At 39.1% G+C, this 14,818-nt stretch overlaps 1 protein-coding gene across 1 annotated transcript in view; it reads left to right on the top strand.

The window, feature by feature from the left end:
- Nucleotides 1-7,421, top strand: part of adrb3a (adrenoceptor beta 3a) — a 33,423-nt gene extending 26,002 nt beyond the window's left edge. Inside the window, exon 2 of the mRNA XM_061906689.1 lies at nucleotides 6,919-7,421. Within this exon, the coding sequence (XP_061762673.1) occupies nucleotides 6,919-6,946 (28 nt within the window). The 3' untranslated portion in view covers nucleotides 6,947-7,421. The remainder of the gene's footprint in view (nucleotides 1-6,918) is intronic.
- The last annotated feature ends 7,397 nt before the right edge of the window (nucleotides 7,422-14,818 follow it).

Raw genomic sequence — 14,818 nt, forward strand, 5'->3', positions numbered from 1 at the left:
TGAATATGTTGCTAACTGACATGAGGCCGCTATCAATGGTGGAGGACGAAGGTTTTAGACAAATGATTCATGTCCTCAACCCCGGTTACACTCTTCCCTCGAGGAACCATTTTACCAAACTGATGGAGAGGAAGTAGGAGCAGACATTCCATGCTGTGTAGACTGACATAAAAGCCACCCAGAAGAAAATTGTTCCCACTACTGATGTGTGGACAAGTGTAGCCACCTTGGCAATACATGCCGTTACATTGGAGACTAATGGAACATGAAGTCAATCTGCCTTAGGACCATGCCACTAGAGAAAAGACATTCAGCATCCAACATTGCAGAATGGTTGGAATAGGTAGTAGCCAGGTTTGAAATTCCCCTAAGCAAAAATATAGCTATTGTGCAGGACAATGGTGCACTTTGTAAAAAAAAATAAATACAATTTTTGTAACACTTGCCTTGTTTTATTTGGCAAGTCGAAAGGACATGGTGCCAGTATGCTGTTTTTTTTAAAAATAAAGTATTGGAAAGGATAGAAATGTAGTTTGTCTTTTGTGTCCGATTATTAATCGATTAATCGAAGTAATATTCGACAGATTAATCGAGTATCAAATTAATCGTTAGTTGCAGCCCTACTAGAGTGCATTTTAAGTTTGTTGCAATACTGTGCACTTATACATGTTTGGTGTTTGATTTGTGGCTGTCATTACAGACGTGAGCAGAACTAAGTTGTGTCCTTGTATCTGTAAAACTAAAACATCTCCCTTCTCAGGGCGATTACATTTGCATACATACACTCATGCTTATCATCACGTTTCATCAAACATATATTAACGGTGTTTCCTTAGTGCAGTGGTTCTCAAATGGGGGTACGCGTACCCCTGGGGGTACTTGAAGGTATGCCAAGGGGTATGTGACATTTTTTAAAAATATTTTAAAAATAGCAACAATTCAAAAATCATTTATAAATATATTTATTGAAATAATACTTCAACAAAATATGAATGTAAGTTCATAAACTGTGAAAAGAAATGCAACAATGCAATATTCAGTGTTGACTTCTAGATTTTTTTGTGGACATGTTCCATAAATATTGATGTTAAAGAATACATTTTTTGTGAAGAAATGTTTAGAATTAAGTTCATGAATCCAGATGGATCTCTATTACAATCCCCAAAGAGGGCACTTTAAGTTGATGATTACTTCTATGTGTAGAAATCTTTATTTATATTTGAATCACTTGTGTATTTTTCAACAAGTTTTTAGTTATTTTTATATCTTTTTTCCAAATAGTTCAAGAAAGACCACTACAAATGAGCAATATTTATACAATTTAATAAATCAGAAACTGATGACATAGTGCTGTATTTTACTTCTTTATCTCTTTTTTTCAACCAAAAATGCTTTGCTCTGATTAGGGAGTACTTGAATTAAAAACATGTTCACACGGGGTACATCACTGAAAAAAGGTTGAAAACCACTGCCTTAGTGGAAACTGGGTAAATCAAGGCACACGGACAAAGCTGAACCTATTGTTTCTATAACAATCTACAAGGTTAATACAGTTCGCTTTTCTATCGTCCCCCCCATTTATGTGCTTTCTTTTGTAATTCAAGTCATTACATATATGTATTGTTGTGCTTGAAACCATTGTATTATTAATAATGGTGATAAATATTTTTATTATTGTTTATCAATAGTGCTATTTCTATTCATACTTGTATTGCTCCAATTTGTATTGCAATAATGCGTGGGTTCCCTCCAGGTACTCCGGCTTCCTCCCACCTCCAAAGACATGCACCTGGGGATAAGTTGATTGGCAACACTAAATGGTCCCTAGTGTGTGAATGTGAGTGTGAATGTTGTCTGTCTATCTGTGTTGGCCCTGCGATGAGGTGGCGACTTGTCCAGGGTGTACGCCGCCTTCCGCCCGAATGCAGCTGAGATAGGCTCCAGCGACCCCAAAAGGGACAAGCGGTAGGAAATGGATGAATGGATGGATGGATAATGTTCATTGTCATTTCTGTTTCATTAGTATTTATTTCACTAACTGCTTCTTTGCTATCATTTCTCATATCATATTTGTTCATTTCTTATTTGCTGATGTTCTGTTGTTGTTGTTTTCTCTCTGTCTTATCCCCCTCTTGTCCCAGCAATGTCTGTCGACCTATTTTCTTCTTCCTATCGCCTGCTGCAAAAATTTGTATCAAGGGTCACCAACCTTTTTGAAACCAAGAGCTACTTCTTGGGTACTGATTAATGCGAAGGGCTACCAGTTTGATACACACTTAAATACATTGACCGAAATAGCCAATTTGCTCAATTAACCTTTAATACTTATTATTACTAATTAATGATATTTATCTTTGTGGAAACACTGATCATTTTAATGATTTCTCACATTAAATACATATAGAAACAGATAAATATCAATATGCAACACTTTATTTTTTATATTTTCTCTAACTGCACATTTTTCAAATAGAACATTTTCCAATGATCACTTCTAAGACAGTCTTGTGAAATCACAATATCCCATTTTAACTAGCTAGCCACTAACATATTTTAACAAATCATGAATTACTTTGCACCATGTTTGTACAAATAATAACTCATGTAAAATACAAAAGTCAACACTCAAATTGTTAAATAAATCATGTCACACTTTGAACTGGACACCAAATCTGTAATCTGTTTCTTTGTCAGTTAGTGGGAAGCCTGGCATTGCATGCTGTTAACTTGTGTGTTTTACTCTGGTGTGTAACTTGACACTGCAACTTTGAGTGAGTCTTGCAGATGTGCATCAGTGAGGCGTGTTCTGTGTTTGTTCTTGATGAAGTTCATGTCAGAAAAGGCTGATTCGCAAAGATAAGTTGAACCAAACAGGCTTGCAACCTTCATAGATGCTGCGCATGCACCACTGTACTTTTCTGTGTCAACAAGGCACCAAAAGTTAGGTGCAGCCTGGTATGCTTTAAATTTTAAATTGTCAGGAAAGAAGAGGAAGGAATTTAAAAGGTAAAAAGGTGTATGTGTTTAAAAATCCTAAAATCATTTTTAAGGTTGTATTTTTTCTCTAAAATTGTCTTTCTGAAAGTTGTAAGAAGCAAAGTAAAACAATAAATGAATGTATTTAAACAAGTGAAGACCAAGTCTTTAAAATATTTTCTTGGATTTTCAAATTCTATTTGAGTTTTGTCTCTCTTCGAATTAAAAATGTCGAGCAAAGCGAGACTAGCTTTCTAGTAAATAAATAAAATTTAAAAAATAGAGGCAGCTTACTGGTAAGTTCTGCTATTTGAGCTATTTTTAGAACAGGCCAGCGGGCTACTCATCTGGTCCTTACGGGCTACCTGGTGCTCGCGGGCACTGCGTTGGTGACCCCTGAGTTATATAAATCCATTTACTAAAGTCAAATACAAATAGGACAACAAGAGAAGTATTCCATACTTCTCTCAAAGTAAATATGTACAGCAGTTATGAGCATCTACATCAACAATATGATTTGCCCGTGTGGCTGGATAGGACATGTTGAAAAAAATTATAAAATTATATTTTGATTGGAATAAACCGGTTTGAGTCGGCTGCAAGCATAGCAAAATAAAAGATATTAATAATCTTCTCAACATCCAGCTGTCACACATTTGTGCTTTATCACCCTGGCCATCCAATCACCAGTCAGGACTCAGCAACATGTACAGTAAATTGTTGTTGCCATTGTTCATTACTACTACCATTACCACACAGGAAGTTAGCTACCGTGTCAAAAAGTTGTGGTTGCTCACTCACAGAATAAACCTACCCCTGGTGATTCTGCAGAGAATTGCAAGTCACGCACTCGGAGCACTAACAGAATCAAGATATTGGCTCTTCTGATGGAGGTGATCACGCTGTAACACAATGAAGTTACTTGTTCCATGCAGTAATGTTATTACTTTATTTTCTCGGACCGGAGTTTGGTTTATAACAAGTTAATCTGTTGTGAAATGTCCACGTTCAACTCCATTTGGTCTCTCTATTCAAAATGTGTCCGGTGTTGTCCAGGAATTTGTCCTTAATTCTCTAGGTAAACATGAGGACGTAACCTGACATACTGCTAATCTAATTACACAGACTATTAATTTTTTCTTGGATTTCTCTAAAGTACAGATTTGTACATTCCTCACAGCATGAAATGGATAGAATCGTTGATCTGGGGGGTATTGCAAGACAGAGGTTCAAAAAACTACGTCTGAACCTGAAATCTGACTTGATTTACCGTTAAAATTGGAAACTCTGAGTGTTTGATTCGAGAACAGCTGATCTGATTTAGTTAGCTCCTTCAATCCTGAGTATGTTGACTCTGAGTTAAGAGCACAATAAAAAGGCATGATCAATGGAGCCCTGATTCTACAATTCTCCACAAAACAATGGACAGAAAAGGTCTTCATTCTTTGATTAACTGGAACAGAGTGTCAGTAGGTTAGGTTTATAGTGAGTATGAACAGACTCAAAAGAAAGAAACGTTATAAAGTAAAATAATATTGGACTGAAGTGGAATCACAGATGATTTGATAGTTGTTCAAAGTCAGGACCCCCGGGGTGGACGACTCATCTGTGCATCAGTTGGGGACGTCTCTGCGCTGCTGACTCGTCTCCACTCAAGATGATCCCCTGTTGGCCCCACTATGGTCTGGACTATCACACTATTAACTAGATCCACTCGACGTCCGTTGCACCGATCGCCCAGGGTGGGGGTTCCCACATATGCGGTCCCCTCCAAGGTTTCTCACTCTATCCCGTTGGGTTGAGTTTTTTCTTGCCTTGATGTGGGATCTGAGCCGAGGATGGTGTTGTGGCTTGTGTAGCCCTTTAAGACATTTGTATTTAGGGGCTATATGAATGATTGATTGATTGAAGTGCGAGACAATTACTGCCCGAATCAATGCATAAGAGTATTTTATTCAGTTAAAGTTTAACCACATTTTCTTAATAGCCCACAGGTAAAAATGTGAAGGACTGATATGCAATTATTTCATCCGCAACCGCATCACTAAAGTCATTATCCACCCCCCATCCACCCGAACCAACATTTCATCAAAACCACAACCGCCCGCCACCTGTCCGTTGTTATAAATCCTGAGTCGGCGACCTTTACCACTAAAAGAGCTAATTTGACCCGTGTCACTAAGTAAAGAAGGCAATGGGAGCCACTAACGTTCTCGCGAATATCCGATGGTGCTCATTCAGATAACAGGAATAAGGGCGTGCTGTGAAGCCATTGCCTTTGACGCCTTCTACAACATGTACAAATCGTTTACCAGTCCAGCAACATGCTGTATGCAGCTTCCGCAAACATACGTACAAGATTGAAAGGCATACTGGGTGATACAGAGTACATTAATGGTTGTAATATAAACCATTTTAACACTCTTACTAATATGCGCCAGGCTGTGAAGCCACACCAAACAAGAATGACAAACACATTTCGGGAGAACATCCTCAGTAACACAACATTAACGCGCAGCAACAAATACCTAGAATCCTTTGCATCCATGACACTTCCTGGATACTTTACACCCTCGCGCCCCCAACCCCGCCCACCTTACCGACGCACGGGGATTTCGGGGGGTGGCGGGGTTTGCTGCTGGTGGGGTGTATAATATAGTCAGGATGTGTCCTGGATGCAAAGGATTCTAGGTATTTGTTGTGTTTCGTTTATGTTGTGTTACTGTGAGGATGTTCTCCCGAAATGTGTTTGTCATTCTTGTTTGGTGTGGCTTCACAGCGTGGCGCATATTAGTAAGAGTGTTAAAATTGTTTATATCACAACCATTAGTGTACTCTGTATCACCCAGTATGCCTTGTAGTCGTGTGCGTGTGTCAGTGGAATCCCCACACGACATATTGCTGGACTTGCAAGTAAATTGTACATGTTGTAGAAGGCGTCAAAGGCGAAGGCTTCATAGCACGCCCTAATGCTTATTAAATGGGTGACATTCTTAAGAATGTTTACGTCATCTAATGTCTTCTTCGCTTTGTGACACGGGTCCAAAATGGCTCTTTGAACAGTAAAGGTTACCGATCTCTGAACCATGTATATCATATGTTTCCAATCTCTGAACCATGTATATCATATGTTTCCAAATGGTTCAACCGCCACCCGCCCGAATCTATTTAAAATCTATTTTTTCGTCATGTCTCCCGCCCGACCCGCGGTTTATCCGCGGACTCTGCGGATGAGAACGCAAACCGCACATCTCTAGCATGTATGTATGTCTGTGTGTATGCATTTATGTATGTATGTATGTACGCACGTATGTATGTATGTATGTATGTATGTATGTATGTACATACGTATGTATGTATGTATGTATGTGTGTATGCATGTATGTGTGCTTTGCATTTGCTTTGAGTCTGTCCCTAGTTTATACATTCTTCTCGGCAGTTTTATATAATGACAGTATATTGAACTAACCATGGTCTTAAAATCCTCTCCTGTCATAAGACTTTGGGAATTAATTTTGTTAGGACATTACTGGGTTACGAAAGAGCAGAAAGGTCATATGTCTGACTTGTCATGTCTTGATTCAGGTTTATCAGATGGGAGGAGCTCATGGTTTGTGCAAGAAAACCCGGTTAGGTTAATGAAGTAAGTTACCATGGTAACTGTCCCTGCATTTGGAAATGGAAAACCCTGAATTTCCCTCAGAGTTTTCACCCAACATGCTTTCTCTATTACCCCATATTCATTCATGTGTTGGTCAATAACAAACCGTGAAATAGTCGGTGCGAACGATGGGAAACCGCTCGCCCCTGCAGAGGTGAATTACTTTGGGAGAATGGACGATCAAGTCCAACTTATGCAAAGCATGGACCAGAAATAATCTTTTCAAATTTTCTGAAATACTTACACAGTTGATAATGGCCTGTGTGTGTGTCTTTTTGCAGCTTTATATTGCAGGAAAAAGATGGATGAGGACTGCAAAGTGTCACACTACTGAAGACAAGTGAATCAATACAGACAATGTGATTCCCAGCAGCCAATGAGGACGCTCCAAAGGGGTCCAGCACTGAGACGGGCTGAGGGGACGCAATGTGACGACAGTGAGACTTACTGCATTAATAATAAACTTAACTTATTAATTGGTCATTTTCTTGCAAACCAAAAGGCACATTTAGTGCGACTGAACGTGGTTTCAGTAATAAGTTATGTATTTATGATGCACACTTTACAGTATGTAGCAAAACATGATTAAATGAACTATTTTCGCAGGCAGTTATTTTAATTGCACAAGTATAAAAAGCTGTTGGGTGAGATTTTCAATTCTGGTGTCACTTTTCCGCCTGTGAACTCTTGTGAGCTATTTCACTTTTAATGCTTGTGTGGATGTTGTAAATCACCATTATGGATTTTCAAAACAATAAAACTGTCAGGGGAACATAAAATATAATTGATGCCACCTGTTTTTATTGGTATGTTACAGTATGATAAACCCCTCTCACATTTATTGTGTTATAATAGAAATCATTGACTAGAAAATGCAATTTCGGTAGAAATTGCCAGAGGTAGGACCAAGTCATTGTTTTGCAAGTCATAAGTAAGTCTCAAATCTTTGCCCTCAAGTCCCGAGTCAAGACAGGTAAGTCTCGAGTCAAGTTCAAAGTCAAAACTGGAAAGTCTCAAGCAAGTCCCAAGTCCTGCATTTTGAGTTTCAAGTCCTTTCCAGTCCTTTTAACCACAGACTAATATATTTACACAGGTTGTTTATGCTTTTAAAAAGCTGTGTTTATTTATTAACACAAGTGCATTCGAAATTGCAGGGAAAAAAATAGTGCTGACATTACACTTCATAATAACACTATTAACTGTTGCAATCCGCTGCTCAGATCTTCACATATTGTTGCTTTGTTCTATTTTTATATGACTTTCGGTAGTTTGACCTCCTTATTTCCTGTTTAGTCTGTCACCATGGTTTCATATGGTTTCCACCTGCTACTTTCGGTTCCCGTACACCTGTTTTACTAATCACCTCCCTTATTTAAGCTCGCCCCTTTTGTTAGTTCTGCCTGGGATCCTAATTTGCTTATACGCAACTAGTGACGACTGCTATTGATTCTATTACTTGCTAGCTCTCACGCTAAGCTGTATTTTAATCCTGGCTTTCATGCCAGTCGTTTTATTTTCTCTTTTTGTGCCTTCGTGCCTAGTGTTTGTGTTTCGTTTGTTATTCCTAGTCTCCATGCTAGCGCCATTTGTTTGACATTTTCTATTAGCATCAGTGTTTTTGTTCTAGCCTGTTTTGAGTTTAATAAATCGTTATTTCTTACCTTTTGCTGTGTTCTTGCCGACGCATCCACGGAGGAACAAATCCGGCATCGGTATGCCACTCAGTCTTCACAATTAACCAGTCCTTTTAAATATTTAACTCATTCCTTTACAGAATAATCACATTTGAAAAAACAAATGCAACTGTACTTATTTGCACAAAAGTGTTAACATTGTATTTCCATGTCATATTGCTTTGTAGCTAGTTCCACAGCAGTTTTTATCCTTTTCTTACCTTATCTCATTGATCTCCTCCCATACTGTATGTATGTTGATGTGTGCGTACACATGAAAAACATAACAAATACATGAACATAACAATGAACAGAGTTGTACTTTTTACATGTCAGGGCCCTATGCAATATGTACACATATACTTAATATAGTATACATTTTAACTGACCTTTATTTGAGTATGTTTGTCTTTTTGTAGGAAGCTGAAATACGCGATGCTGCTGACCGCCGTCTAACGTTACGTTACTGTATGTGATAAACTGACTAACGTAATGTTATGCCAATAAACATTAGCTTACTTTCAAAACCTACCCCATACTTGCCAACCTTGAAACCTCCAATTTTGGGAAGTGGGGGGCGTGGTCGGGGGTGGAGCGGAGGCGTGGTTGGGGCGGGGGGCGTGGTTAAGTGGGGTAGCGTATAATTCACCAACTCGAGTATTTCATATATATATATTTACTTTATTATATATACAGATAAAAGAAATAGTTGAATTTCCGACGGCACCTATCAAATACACAGTAATAAAAACACAGTTGTTCTACTAACTGTACTGTGCTTGCTGGTTACTAAAAAAACAAAAACAACACTTACCTTTCACTATTTGAGTAACCTTTGTTCTGCCATTTGCGTATTGGCGAGCGATCTCCGAATCCGGGAACATCCTTCACGGATTTGTCGTAGACATCCGCAAAAGAGAACGGGATGTTGCTTCCAGCTATCAGCATAGCCATCTTTGTCTCAGCAAAGTTACACCGTCGGGTCTCCATTTTGCGAGGTGGGCCATAATACTGGGTTGTGAACGATGCTGCGCTGCGGACGCTTTGTGCTTCGCTGACTGACCGTTCATGGCTGAGTTTATCCGTTCGGCCGCCGTGTTCAATGGAAAAGCCTGTTCTACAAAATTTACAGGCAACATACTCCTTCCCCTTCGAACTCTCCTGGATAAACTGAAATTCTTGTTTTCAATCGTTCTGGAACTTGCAAGCGTATTTCTTCATTTTGCTCGTCGACGGTGTAATATATTGGGTTGGAGTCAATAACCAGGCGATGTGATGAAGTTACGTCTCTTTACTGTGGGCTTCAGAACAGACTCCCTAATGCATGTTCCTTGACTGCACTTAAATGTAGAATATATTTACATTCTATTCTATGTACAGTAGATGGCGGTATTGTGCTGTTTAAGAGGGTCACAACATTGAGTCAGGTCTGCATGGAGCTGGAGGGGGCGTGGCCTCCAACTCCGCCTGAATTTCAGGAGATTTTCGGGAAAAAATTGGTCCCGGAAGGTTTTCGGGAGAGGCACTGAATTCCGGGAGTCTCCCGGAAAATCCGGGACGGTTGGCAAGTATGACCTACCCTTCTTTGTGCAACTTCAAATGTCCAACAAAGTTGGAAGTTGTTGCGTCTCCATCTGTAATCTTCAAACCGCAATTTTGCACACTGCCAGTCCTTTTTTGTTGACCAAGTTGTAGTTTTTATACCCAAACAAAACTATCTTTGGTATAATTTTTCATCACAGGCGCGTTGTTTGACAGCAAACAAGTATTTAGTCAGCCACCGATTGTGCAAGTTTTCCCACTTAAAATGATGACAGAGGTCTGTAGTTTTCATCATAGGTACACTTCAACTGTGAGAGACACAATGTGAAAAAAAAAATCCAAGAATTCACATTATAGGATTTATTAAGAATGTATTTGTAAATTATGGTGGAAAATAAGTATTTGGTCAACCATTCAAAGCTCTCACTGATGGAAGGAGGTTTTGGCTCAAAATCTCACGATACATGGCCCCATTCATTCTTTCCTTAACACGGATCAATCGTCCTGTCCCCTTAGCAGAAAAACAGCCCCAAAACATGATGTTTCCACCCCCATGCTTCACAGTAGGTATGGTGTTCTTGGGATGCAACTCTGTATTCTTCTTCCTCCAAACACGACGAGTTGAGATTATACAAAGAACATGACTAAAACAAAATATGAACACAGACATGACAACATATGTTAATGTACCAATTTTTTGTGGTCCCCTTTATTTAGAAAAGTATCGAAAAGTACAGAAAAGTATTGAAAAAATGTTGGTACTGGAACCAAAGTATTGGTATCGAGACAACACTACTCTGGAACGTTTTGAATCAGTTAAGAAATTTTGGTAATGTTGAAATTGGAAAAATTGCCAAATTCATTTTCAATGGGGAAAAAATACAGGAGTTTATTTTTACCGATAACAATGAAAAATGTGGGAGGAGGACAAGGTAGAGCAGTGGTGAACAACCACCGGGCCGGGGCCCGGTACCGGCTTGATTGGTACCGGGCTGCGGAAGAATTTTTTATAATTGTTTTTATTTTTTTATTAAATCAACATAAAAAACACAAGATACACTTACAATTAGTGCACCAAACCAAAAATCCTCCCTTTTTCATGAAAAAAAAAAACATTAAAAATGTATTGATTTGTCCCGGGCCTCGGGACAAATTATTAAGCGTTGACCGGTCCGCAGCTACAAAAAGGTTGTGGACCACTGAGGTAGAGGACAAAAAAGGGCAAAAATAATCATTAAAATACTAAATACATTGTCTGAATTAAGTGGCACAGCTCCGCTCAGATTAATAAATATTCTAATAGTCCCTTTGGGGAAATCCAGGCATTAATTTTCTCAGTGATTATGTTCAACAAGAATAGGAAGCTGTGCAATAAAAACCTTAATGAAAGATGGAGCATTTATAATTATTGCTAAGGCCTGATCTAATCAAATATTTCTCTGCGATCATATTTAATTATTCGTCCATCCATCCATTTTCTCCTGCTTATTTCTTTCTGAGATGGTGGTGGTGGTGGTGGGGGTGGGGCAGCACTAGTGCATATCTCAGCTAATTTGACATTTATATCCTGCAGCTTTTACCGCCATCTAGTGTACAGATGTATTACTACGAGCTTCGTGGATGGCACCAACGCTGCTTGCACCCAACACCCCCCTCCCCACCACCACCTGTGTCGTCATTGTTGTGCTCCAGCTCTTGCAGAAGAAGGAAATGATTTCGTAAAAGCCCACTGAAAATGTCCTGGTCTTTTATTACAACATGATGGCCCGCCATCATTACCTGGAGTTGAGTTGTTAGCACACACACGCGCGCACACACGCACACACGCACACGCACACGCACACACACACACACACACACACACACACACACACACACACACACACACACACACACACACACACACACACACACACACACACACACACACACACACACACACACACACACTCTTGTATGTGTTACCTTCTTGAAACCTCAGAATAATACCTACCTCTTTAAGATCACCCTTTCTAGATATATAAAGAAGTGTATTTACAACATGAATAATATATACATACTATGCAAGTATAAAAAAGCTTATTGCGAAAAATGAGTTGAAATTTCACCAAAAAAAGGTCACAATTTCACAAGAAAAATTGGGAATTTTTGCAGTATTATAATAAAAACCAGAATTTTATTCAACGCAAGTCAAAATTTTACGAGAAAAACTGGACCTTTGTGCAATATTATGATACAAGTTGGAATTTTACTCAATAACAGTTCCAATTTTACAAGAAAAAGCTGAACATTTAAATGGGTTGTACTTGTATAGCGCTTTTCTACCTTCAAGGTACTCAAAGCGCTTTGACACTACTTCCACATTTACCCATTCACACACACATTCACACACTGATGGAGGGAGCTGCCATGCAAGGTGCCAACCAGCACCCATCAGGAGCAAGGGTGAAGTGTCTTGCTCAGGACACAACGGACGTGACGAGGTTGGTTCTAGGTGGGATTTGAACCAGTGACCCTCGGGTTGCGCACGGCCACTCTCCCACTGCGCCACGCCGTCCAATTTTATGAAAAAAGTTGTAATTTTACTCGACGAAAGTCAAAGTTTTACCAGAAAACTTTCAAATGTTGGCAGTATTATAAGGATAATCGGAAATTTACATGGCAAAAATATGACAAAAGTCATCATTTTACTCAAAAAATTTCACTATTTAACAAGAACAACAAAAAATTTGGTGATATTGTGATAAAAGTCAGAATTTTATATGACAAATGTCACCATTTTGCATTAAAAAGTAATGATTTTACATAAAAAAGTAATACTTTTACAAGAAAATATTGCAACGCTACAGAAACAGAAAGAATGTGAAAAATTGTTCCCAATTTAATAAGAAAAAAAGTCGACACATTGTGAGAAAGACAGCTTTTAAAAAAAATATTTGAATTTTTTGTTTGTAATTGGTTTTTAATCTTCATTATTTACTTCAAGTTATTACAGTATGTCTCTATATAAATATTTATATCTATATACATTTTTTAAATAATTTTGGCCAAAGGGGGCGCATTTCAATTTCTTACACACACTTGTTATCAAATATGTTGACCAGAGGGGGAGCACTTTTACAACCGAAACACAGTCTATTTGAAAAATTCCTCCTTTTTGGGACCACTCTCATTTTAATAGATTTGAGTGCAAGTGAGACATTCTCTATTAGATGCAATGGTTTTCCGTATTGGGACCATGATTTATGTCCTGACTTGTTCACCGGTCCTCATATGGAAGGTACTTTTCCTTGTTGGTGTCTCAAGAGGGGGAAAAATACAAGAACACACACACAAACACACAAACACACACACACACACACACACGCACGCACGCACGCACGCATGCACGCACATTAACCAATTCACCATAGTTTTTATATAAACCCTGTTTCCATCCATCCATCCATCCATCCATTTCCTACCGCTTATTCCCTTTTTGGGGTCGCGGGGGCGCTGGCGCCTATCTCAGCTACAATCGGGCGGAAGGCGGGGTACACCCTGGACAAGTCGCAATGGAATACAATTATTTGCAAATCCTTTTCAACCTATATTCAATTGAAAGCACTACAAAGAAAAGATACTTGATGTTCAAACTCAAACTTTATTTTTTTTGCAAATAATAGAATTTCATGGCTGCAACACGTGCCAAAGTAGTTGGGAAAGGGCATGTTCACCACTGCGTTACATCACCTTTTCTTTTAACAACACTCAGAAAACGCTTGGGAACTGAGGAAACTAATTGTTGAAGCTTTTAAAGTGGAATTCTTTCCCATTCTTGTTTTATGTAGAGCTTCAGTCGTTCAACAGTCCGGGGTCTCCACTGTCATATTTTACGCTTCATAATGCTCCCCACGTTTTCGATGGGAGACAGGTCTGGACTGCAGGCGGGCCAGGAAAGTACCCAAACACTTTTACTACGAAACCATGCGGTTGTAACAGGTGGCTTGGCATTGTTTTGCTGAAATAAGCAGGGGTGTCCATGATAACGTTGCTTGGATGACAACATATGTTGCTCCAAAAACTGTTTGGACCATTCAGCATTAATGGTGCCTTCACAGATGTGTAAGTTACCCATGCCTTGGGCACTAATACACCCCCATACCATCACAGATGCTGGCTTTTGAACTTTGTGCCTATAACAATCCGGATGGTTATTTTCCTCTTTGTTCCGGATGACACCACGTCCACTGTTTCCAAATAGAATTTGAAAGTTGGACTCGTCAGACCACAGAACACTTTTCCATTTTGCATCAGTCCATCTTAGCTGAGCTCGGGCCCAGCCAAGCTGGCGGCGTTCCTTTGTGTTGTTGATAAATGGGTTTTGCTTTGCATAGCAGAGCATTAACTTGCAATTACAGATGTAGCAACCAACTGCAGTTACTGACAGTGGTTTTCTGATGTGTTCCTGAGCCCATGTGGTGATATCCTTTACACACTGATGTCGGTTTTTGATGCAGTACCGCCTGAGGGATCAGAGGTCCGTAATATCATCGCTTACGTGCAGTGATTTCTCCAGGTTCTCTGAACCTTGTAATAATTTTACGGACCGTAGATGGTAAAATCCCTAAATTCCTTGCAATAGCTTGTTGAGAAATGTTGTTCAAAAACTGTTCAAAAATTTGCTTACAAATTGGTGACCCTCACCCCATCCTTGTTTGTGAATTACTTAGCATTTCATGGAAGCTGCTTTTATAACCAATCATGGCACCCACCTGTTCCCAACTAGCCTGCACACCTGTGGGATGTTCCAAATAAGGGTTTGATGACCATTCAACTTTATCAGTATTTATTGCCACCTTTCCCAACTTCTTTGTCACGTGTTGCTGGCATCAAATTCTAAAGTTAATGATTATTTACACCAAAAAAATGTTTATCAGTTTAAACATCAAATATGTTGTCTTTGTAGCATATTCAACTGAATATG

The sequence above is a fragment of the Nerophis ophidion genome, linkage group LG07 (genome assembly GCF_033978795.1).
Source record: "Nerophis ophidion isolate RoL-2023_Sa linkage group LG07, RoL_Noph_v1.0, whole genome shotgun sequence".
Taxonomy (NCBI): domain Eukaryota; kingdom Metazoa; phylum Chordata; class Actinopteri; order Syngnathiformes; family Syngnathidae; genus Nerophis; species Nerophis ophidion.